General features: G+C 44.3%; 1 protein-coding gene across 3 annotated transcripts in view; it reads right to left on the reverse strand.

The window, feature by feature from the left end:
* LOC147881147 (protein LAZ1-like) overlaps positions 1-9,572 on the reverse strand; it is a 32,022-nt gene extending 22,450 nt beyond the window's left edge. Inside the window, exons 1-4 of one of the 3 annotated variants that reach the window (XM_087402469.1) lie at positions 9,456-9,572; positions 9,088-9,291; positions 8,685-8,741; positions 8,385-8,493 (exon numbers count right to left, since the gene is read on the reverse strand). In XM_087402469.1, the coding sequence (XP_087258595.1) occupies positions 8,385-8,493; positions 8,685-8,741; positions 9,088-9,288 (367 nt within the window). In that variant the 5' untranslated portion in view covers positions 9,289-9,291; positions 9,456-9,572. Of the gene's footprint in view, positions 1-6,954; positions 7,085-8,384; positions 8,494-8,684; positions 8,742-9,087; positions 9,292-9,388 lie in introns of those variants that run through there. The other 2 variants (XM_087402468.1, XM_087402470.1) reach the window with 2 other exon arrangements.
* Positions 9,573-10,074: the final 502 nt, after the last annotated feature.

Genomic DNA, 10,074 nt, shown 5'->3' on the forward strand with positions numbered 1-10,074 from the left:
TTTACAATTAACTCACCCTTGTGGTTTGATTCGTAGATAGTAGATTGAATTACATGACACATGTCAGCAACAGCAGAATTTGTCTTTCACTTTTTGTTTTTATCCTAACCCTACCAATCTAAAGTCCTCATCTGCACTCTTGCACCTATTACTCCTACGTTCTTTCAACCTAAAATGTGATTTGGGGCAGCTCCACCCCATTTGGCACCTGACCCATAGCTCCTCATCAAACAGATCTACCTGCTCCTAGTAGTTCAGACACCACCTTGCATCAACCACCACCATGAACACAATCATCCGATAAAGAAGTTTGCTTGCTTGCCATAATACTCACTTCACTCGTGTGCACACAAGTAGAGTACACTTCAGATCTGAAACAACTGACTCCTGCAACTTCATGGAAGAATGGCCAAGAACACAATAGATATACAACCAAAAATGCCATAACTACATATTTAAACAAGTACAAAAGTAGCTCCAAACATTGTACCAACACTGGAAGCAAATTACTGCTGAGGTAGGGCACAACCACGAGCCTCGTACACTGCACCCTCTGCTGTAGAGCTCTTCTCCACATTGGCTGTCTCTGACTGGTGCAGAATGGACTGCTGACTGAGGGGGCTACTTTCATAGGGCTAGATAACCCCAAAAAACAGCCAACTAGGGCCTAGAGTTAGCTTGTCAGATCTACTAAATTGACCCTCCTATTACCGACCAGTTGTACAGAATTCTAACCAGCTTCTAGCAGCCTACAGACTGACCGACCAGTGGCTGCACTTTATGTCTATATATAGCCCTTACCTGGCGCCTATTGCTTGTTAAGATATATGTAATATGTGTGAAGACACCCTTGACAAGATAAGATTGTGAAATACTAGTATATGTGGATGTGAACAAAAGAGAGAAGTCAGTGAAGCAAAAACTATGGAAAGATGGAGAAAGGTTGAACAAGCATGCCTCTAGCATTGTCCTGAACACACATCACACACACTCTCTCTCTCTCTTCAAAGTGTGGTATCAGAGCTCTCTCAATGACCTCTCAATTTTAATCTCTTTGTATTGTCGTGAGGTAAAATCTACTAATCCTGAGGGAAATTGTCATGTGCATGGATTGGTATCCGACGTGTACTGGGTACATAAGACTAGCTCAGGTAGCCTGGGGCAGCTTAGAGCTAGGCAAGCTTGATTCTCGGGTTGAGTGGCAAGGGTACGAACCAGTTAGTGGTCTTCGCTATTTTTGGCGCTTGGGGCCCAAGTCTATATAAGGGGCCCAAAGGTTCAGTTCTCAGGGAACCGATGGGAGCAAGTCTCATTCCCAGGTGCTAGGACTGATCCTGGATTGAGTCGCGGACGGGTGCCTGCATCATAGCGTAGCCCAAGGCCCAGCAACAGATCCCAGGCTTCACAGCGCCACCTGGTGGTATGGGACACCAGGCTGGTTAGGATCTGGTTGGGAGTTCGTGCCAGTAGCTCAGCTCGTGGCTCAGAGGGGGCATCTCCTAATTCGGGATCGCATCTCGTAGATGTCATGGTTGGGTGGTGAGCAGCCTACTCAGTTTCTTCACGTTTGGTGTGTTCTTGTGTTTGCTTGCAGGTCACAGGTTTTAGGAGTGTTGGGGTCGTGTCAGTTGGTATCAGAGCCAACTCCTAAGGTAGGAACTTCTGTTGCAAGAATTTTGGACGATTTTGTCTCCAAGTATGCCCTAATTTCGAAATTCATGTTCATTACTCTGCCAGTGCTTGATTGGTTCATCGGTTAAGGGAAGTGGTTAAGATTAAAAAAGAAGGTAGGAGAATGCAAAGAGTGAGTTAATTCGAAGTTGAACTGTGTGTTAGGGGAGAGAGAGAGCGAGGTGTAGCTTGGAGGGACAGAGAACGATTGCAGGGGAGAGAGATTGCAAGAGAGAAGCGCTCGTAGGAGTGAAGTGATGGGCTGAGGCTGAGCTTCAGTGAACCCAAGTACGGCAGGCTGAGCAATGACCACGAGGGCGCCAAGGGCTGTTTGCAGCCAAGGAGGGAGTCAAGGGGTGCGCCATAGCTTGGAGCAAGCTGCAGGCAAGGCTGCGTCAATTCGGGGGGGGACCTGGATGCTAAAAAAAGCACTACCCCTCCAAGTTAGGTGGGGGGCGCTTTCTTAGAGGCTAAGCCCTCTAAAAGCATCGCTCCCCACTCTAGACCTTATCGCAGCAGCAGCTCCTCCCCTACGGGCAGATTTGTGCGCAAGCCTCTACCCCTCCGGGTCAGCAAGGAGCTCGGTTTCTAGATTGACAGCCTCCGCCAGCTCCTCCTCCTTTCGTCAAGCCAGCCTCTTTCTCTCATCCCCTTCCGTTTCGTCAGCTTTTCTCTCTATTCCAGCCTCCCAGTTTCGAGTTCACCTGTTCCTTCTCTTCTCTCAGCCTATTTTCTTCATCAGATTCAATTCAGTTATGGCTGATTCTGTAGACCCCGAGCTTGCGATGGGAGACCAGGATATGAACTACCATGCGGAGGATGACCAAAGTCTCTACGATGATCTGATTACGAAGACAGCCTTCAGTGAATTCACCACTGCTCTCGATGAAAAGTTTGAGCAGGTTAACACGAATCAAACGGGGTTGACACAGCAACTCCAAGGGATTCAGATTACACTCACACTTTTGACTAGCACTGTTCAAGCGCTCACGCATGTGGATGCCATGGCTTCAGTGTTAGGTCCAAACATCACTCCATATCCTTTTCTCGAAGATCAGAAGTCTTGTACCAAGGAGGTTGTTGACACTTGGTTGCGAAGGTGAGCGAAGGTGCTAGCTAATAGCGTGAGGTCGTGAACGAAGGTGCCAACATATCCTCGCAGGCCTCTCCCCCTCTGTTTTATCTCATTTACAACACTATTTCATGTTGTTTCTACTATCTTTCTAGAAACTAGTGCTTGCCTCTAATGTTGGATGTAAGTGGTGATTGTTGCAGGCTTCTTCCTTGTGGATTGGGCAAGCCAAGAGTTGAAACCTGAGCTTGGAGTCCTCCTTTTTGTTGTCTACCTTGTACATATGCTCTTGAGTCTTGTATCTAGGTCCTAGGCTTTCACTGAGTTCATCAGTTTGGAAGGTGCATTGCACCTTGGTCTTGTATCTCCATTTTCAAGAATAAAGTGAGCCTGGATAGGGAGGGGGGGCCGTCTTGGCCCCTCAATCATATTGCAATTTCCAATGATGTCACTTTGTGTTTAAGCTGTATAAGTCTTAATTCCAGCTTAATTGCAATCTCTTAAGTTCAAGTATGTGTTTGGTAACTTGCAATCATTTCATTCAAACGCCTCTGCAAAATCCGTTGTCTGAATTGATAGAAAGCACCGAGTAGTTTACATTGGTATCAGAGCTTAGGCAGTGGTCCTGTACTCTGTGCTTTCTCTTGTTGAGTCTCTCCTTCATTGAGTCATCTGGTCATCATGGCAGCCAATGGACCTGACCCTCCTCCTAACCTGCATGAGTTGAGTGCTCTCTTGTCAAACATCGCTCAACAGGTTCAAGTGCTGGAAAGCAACTAAGCAGAAACTCATGACATAGGGCCCCAATCCCAAGGAAGAGGCCGTGCGGACAACACCAACTCCAACAAGGAGGGAAGATCATCCTCTTCTTCCCCTCCTCGAGGTAGACGGCGTCATCGGAGTCCATCTCCTTCGAGGCGTCCACGGAGACAAAGTTATGCAAAGCATAAGGTACCTCTTGGAGATAAGCTCTTCAAGTTTACCAAGTACAAGGGAGAGGACAAGCCCGAGGTCTTGCTGGCCTGGATCCGAGACCTCGAGTATTTCTTTGAGGGGGATGAGTACGAAGACAAGGCGAAGATCCAGTTTGCCGTCCTGCACATGCAAGACCATGCTTCACTTTGGTGGGCAGCTATGGTCAACACTAGACAGCAAGCCCACACCTGGAAGCGCTTCAAGAAAAACTTGATGAGGCACTTCCTGCCTGAGGAGTTTAAGAGAAATACAATGGTGCAGTGGGACATCCTCAAGTTACAGATCAAGAACAACAAGTGTACCACTTTGCAAGAGGCCATGAATTACGCGCACATCTATGATGATACCATGGCCAACGCAAAGGGAACCACAGTTGCCGACACGGGTGGGAAGAACAAGAGGAAGTTCTTCCACTCTACCACTGGTACCGGGGAATCGAAGTCTTTAGACAACGCCTCCAAGAAACATTCGACTCAGGTGAAGAATGGTCGTGCCCGTTTCCATCGTACCTTGAAGCTAAAGAAAGGAGGACGCTGCTTCATATGCGAGGAGCGAGACCATACTAGGAATGATTGTCCTAAGTGCAAGAACCCGAAGCAAGCGTCGGGACCGAAGTTCCATGCACGTCCACGTACCAAAGCTAAGGGAGCTAATCAAAGTTTCGATAACAGGTATTTCTGTAAATGTCATTACTTGCCCACTTTCTTGTAATTGCACTTTTTTTGGTTCCCATGATCTTTTTCGAGTTTATGGAGAAGTTAGGGACCAAAAAGTTCACATTCTCTTTGACCCGGGCAGCTCTCACAACTTTGTTAATTACAAACTTGTGCAAAAGATGGGGCTGTCCACGATACCTTGCGATCACACCTACGAGGTGCAGCTTCCAACTGGGAAGCAGTTTTGGGATCGCAAAATTGAAGCGCTTTCTATCATATTCAAGACTACACAGCTGCTCTTACGTGCTATGTCATGCACTTGGACTTGTTATCAGAATAGAGTAGTTTAAAACCCACGATTTTCGGATTGGATGGAAGCAACATACCCTTTCTTTTTTTAATAAGACCACCCAATTTTGTATTCAGTGTAATAATATTCTCTCTTCTCAGGGACCTATTGTATCTGTGATGCAGCTTCGGAATAAATTAAACACTTCTCATTATGATGTGTATCAATGTGTTTTGATTCCGCTTTCTTCATTTGTTGTCTTTGTTAATAACAAGAACGATTTCAGTGTGTTTGAACACCGTGAATTGAGAACGTTGTTAGATGATTTCATGGATGTATTCCTTGCTCAACTGCCAGAAGGCTTACCTCCAGAACAGGTAGTAGACCATCACATAGATTTAGTACCTGGGGCTCAACCTATTAGTGTTCCACCTTATAGGATGAGCTAGCTTGAGGAGGATGAGTTAGCTCCACAGCTACAAGATTATATGAATATGGGCTATATCTGCCCAAGTAAATCACCTTGGGGAGCACCTGTCCTCTTAAGAAAGAAGAAAGATAATTCATGGAGAATGTGTATAGATTATAAACGATTGAATAAAGTGACAATTAAGAATCGATACCCTCTTCCTCGTTCCGATGATTTGATAGACCGTTTGGCCGGAGCAAAGTATTTCACTAAGATTGATTTGCGTACGGCTTATCACCAAATTCGTATCTTTGCTAAACACATAGATAGAACCGCATTCCGAACTAGGTATGGCCACTATGAGTTTCTCGTATTACCTTTTGGTTTGACCAATGCTCCTGCCACCTTCTAGCAAATGATGAACGATCTGTTCCGAGATTTTCTGGGCTAATTCATTGTCGTGTTCTTAGATGACATCTTGGTATATAGTCGAACTCTAGAGGATCACATTGGACACCTCCGGATTGTCTTAGTTATCCTAAGACAGCATAAGCTCTATGCCAAGATGAGTAAATGTGACTTCTTTATGAAGGAGATCATTTACTTAGGACACAAGATTTCTTCTGAAGGTATTAGCATTGATCTAGATCATATCCAAAAGGTTTTCGAATGACCTATCCCTCACACTATGAAACAACTTCGTTCTTTCCTAGGATTTACGGTATTTCTACGGAAGTATGTGCGTGATTATTCACACATCACGACACCCCTGACAAACATATTGAAAGGCCGTGGACGCAGGTCTACCCAGCCGATCTCTTGGAATGATGCATTGAACAAGGCTTTTAAAACCTTGAAGTTAACTATCAAGGAAGCACCCGTTCTTGCTTTACCCGATCCTACCCAGCCTTATGTTTTAGAGGCCGATGCGAGTGATTTTGCGATTGGGGCAACTTTATTCCAAGAGGGCAGACCTGTAGCTTTTGAGAGTAAGAAGCTAGACGACACCCAATATCGTTGGCCCACACTAGAAAAAAAACTCTATGCAGTTGTGTATGCTCTGAAGGTTTGGAGACACTACTTGTATGGTTCGAAGTTTCTTGTGTTGACCGATCCTCAGTCAATCAAGTATGTGTGTGATGGGTCCAAACTGAGGGGACGGAAGGCTAGATGGGCAGAGTTCCACACTCATTAGATAGCATGCGCAGGCTTGTGACAAAAAGACATTGTCATCATGCCTGTTACACTCTTCTGCACTCCTACACCTGAATCACAGTAGTCCCTCACCCCTAGGTTGCAAACCTCTCACATCTATTCTGACTAGCATGTTAGAGATAATGCAATTTCAGTCAGACCTCTTTTGCTTGCTACCTCCACTGAAACTGCCTACATTAAGTGCTTGAGCAAATCTAACCCATATTGAAATTGTCTGATTGAGATATAAATTTTTGCCAGAAGAACCCTTGTAATTCGCAGTTTTTGGTAACCATTCCGATCACTAAAGAGTAACCACCTTACTCCCCATGTGTAACCACCTTGCTCCCCACAAGGCAGGCCATGTCTGTTGTGGATCTACCCACATGGCAAACTAATCACTACCTATATGGCAGCCGTCTCATTTCCTTGCTTCTTGCAGGTGTCCTGGCTCACAAGTGGGGCATTGACCCTCATATTCCAGCAAACCCTCCAATCACCTGATGTGCACCTACAGCCACCTATTCAAAGAGAGATGCCACATTAGCTCCCACTCAAGAACAAGTCGAAGGTGTTCCCAAATATCGATCCAAGCACCCACACCTCCCATTCTTCCAAATACCATTCCATTCATCCACAAACAATCCGAGCCAACCTGAAAAATAGGCATCGTTCTTACAGTACCCACCTGATGTGGCATTGCCAAACAAAGTAAGGAGTCTGTCACAATCTTCCAAATGCCCAACTACTGCCATCATGTCCATCCAAGGAGTCACCATCACGTGACAGCTGATGAACAGGCCATCCCCGAACTAACAGATGACTTGCCACCAAAGCACCAAGAATATGTTTCAACTTGTCCATCATCTCACACATCCGTAATTTTCATCCAATCCACCTAAGTAGAGATATCCATGTGGCTGCCCAACATAGAATTCTTTCACCAAGTAAATATCCAAAAATTCTAGAAGCGCATCCAACTCTCTCTTGTACTAAGCTCTTGCAGAGCTCCACTCAAAGCTGAACCCCGAGTCCACGCCACAGTTATCCTGAGGCTCCCCAGTCTGCAACACATAGTCTTCAGCTAGGTCTGGATCCAGCATGCTATAACTGAATCCACATCGAAGGTCTTCTATATCCTCGATAATAAAGCCTCCCCCTTTGTCTATCCAGAAAGACTCCACCCTCCATTCTCCCCCAACTAAGAACACAAGGCCCGAGTAACTTTGAACATATCCTCCAAAAAGCATTGCCAAACTCATTATACTACAATTGTGTCCTGCCTCATCCTCATCTTCCTTACTGGTAACAGCTACGGCTTGGACTCCATAACTGAGCAACTTCGGCTGTCCTTTACCTTCACCCAAAGACTTTCGGTATGTAGGCTCCTCAAACCACCACTCTATATCGGACAATGCAAGGAGCAACCACTAAGCAAACTTTCTTTGCTCATGGGCCTTTGCTGATCTGACTCTCCTTCAATGGGCTGGCCCTCATCCTTGTTATTCTGATCTGCTTCTTCTTTCAATCCCTCACACCGTATCCAAGCTGTTCACAATAGTAGCCTTTCTTCTCCATTGAATCATCGATTTTCTTGGGCCTGCCTCTGCCTTTGCCCTTCCCTTTCACCTGAAGTAGCAAAACCCTTCTCATCACGCTAGGCAATCAAGAATCTGTTGACATGCCAAACCACACTAAGAACAACAATCATAGAGTAACCAAACCCAAGGTGGTACTATACGTATGGTACGAGTACTGAAATTTCAATGTACGTAAGGTGCGCCAATTTTGTAAATTATTATTATTATTCCCAGAAAAAGAGGAAAAGAAGGAGAAAGAAGGGAAAGGGAGTGAGAGAACACATTTTAGCACTCATATTTGACCCACAATCATCGTAGTCAACCAGACACAGATACACAGTTTAAACTTTAAAGCCAATTATGATTCAACATTCAAAATGAAGAAAGTTTTTTAAAAATTAAGAAAAGATCTCAAGACTAACACAAAGTAAATCAGTAATGAACAATTAGACATAATGTAATGTATGATGTGACTCTGAAATATGAATGATCACGTCAAACCACACAAAATGCATGTCTTTCTGTTAAGAATTTTCACCTAAGCAAGCCACAAGGAAACGTCCAAATGAATACAGAGCAAACGCTTCATAGCAATCCCGTAGGATCTCAAATACTAGGGCAGCTTGTGAACTGCAAAAAGACACAAACTGCAACATCAAAAGATTAGGAAAGAGTCATGTCAAATTTCATCCTGTAACAGTCTCAAGCATTGCCTAAAAGAGAACATTTCATTCCAATACATTCCTTGCTTTCAAGACATGGAAGAGCTGGTTACATTTTACGTTATGTGACTGTAAAAGAAAATGTAACACATGCAGAAATGGATTTGACCCCTTACAGATTCTACTGCATATATCGGAACAATCAAAACTACTCCAATTATCCATTTCTGCTCCTGCCACATTGAAGAAAACCACAAAATATGAGTTATCAGCTTATAATGCCAAGCTTCTTCAACAATGTAGCAAAAGGTATAAAATTCTGACTGGTGTGGCAGAGTGGCCGTGACCTGTGAGCTCAGAAAATATAACTCAGAAGGATGGTTCTTGTTGGGTGTGGTAAAGGTGATTGTAAAGTGGATACAGAAAAACAGTAAGACCATTTCAATAATGGGACAGTTCAAACTTCAAATTAACCTGGCCTTGGAAAACTAGGCCTCTACGTAGGTTTAAGAGACAGCACGACTACAACCCTTCAAGTCCAAAAGCAGAGTAAAATTGAATGATGGAATAAAAATTCACCTCGGGATTATTGTACCATGAAAGGTGCTCAAAAATCAGAAAGGTCGAAAGGGCAAGAGCAAAGAGCACAAAGATGCCTGCTATAACGACGGCAGCTGCAAAGGCTGCAGTTGACGATAATCCTACGGTCTTCACAAGGCTCGCACTTTGTATCATACCCAAATGACTGAACAGCAGGTCCACCCGTCTCCTTCCTGGCATTAACTGAGTTGCAACGTGCTTCTGTTAGTAACCTTTGTTATTTCCAACAAGCACTCATGATTGCAAGCTGCACAAGTCACTTAAAAAAAGATCTGTTCACCTATGGCATAGACACTTTTGTCTCTGATATTTTCTATGTACAAGAAAACTATAAACCTTCACTTTACTTTTTCCAATCATGAATTCCGCCTGTCTTTCAACAGATTACAGCAAGTCCGTTGCAAGTGGGATTGTTCTCAGAAGTCGCTCGCCCTGATTTGCAAGTAGTACTCTGAATCATGAAGACCTGGAAAGTAAAACAAAATAAACAAGTTTGTTATAAAGACTGCATGGTCTAAATGAATCATTAACTAAAGGATCAATGGGCACCGACGAGATAGTAGTGGTATTCGAGATATTAATGGCACGTGGTAGCCAAAGATAAGACTGCCAATGTGCCATCAACACGACGCATAAAGCTTCCACCTGAAAGTTTTAGTGATCAATGTGCACTCAAGCTCTCTCGTAGGAGCGTATCCCTGAACAACAGATTTTCGTTTACAACCGTCAAAGAAACTCGGCACAAAGCCATTTATAGCATCAAGGAATGTCAGAGCTCCGTGGAGGCAGGGTTTAAACATGTACAAACTAGGCGATGTACTATCTCGAAGCGGCAAATTTGCACTTTGAAAAACTAAAAAAAATCCTGAAAGAATGTGAAGGCGATGCCAAAAGGGGAGGGGAGGCAACAAACCTGATGGAGAGAAAGGGCCGAGGAGGAGAGAGGAGCAGATGCAATCAATGGAT

This window comes from Dipteris shenzhenensis, chromosome 31, assembly GCF_047967505.1.
Source record: "Dipteris shenzhenensis isolate YYH24624 ecotype China chromosome 31, Dip_SZ_1.0, whole genome shotgun sequence".
NCBI lineage: Eukaryota > Viridiplantae > Streptophyta > Polypodiopsida > Gleicheniales > Dipteridaceae > Dipteris > Dipteris shenzhenensis.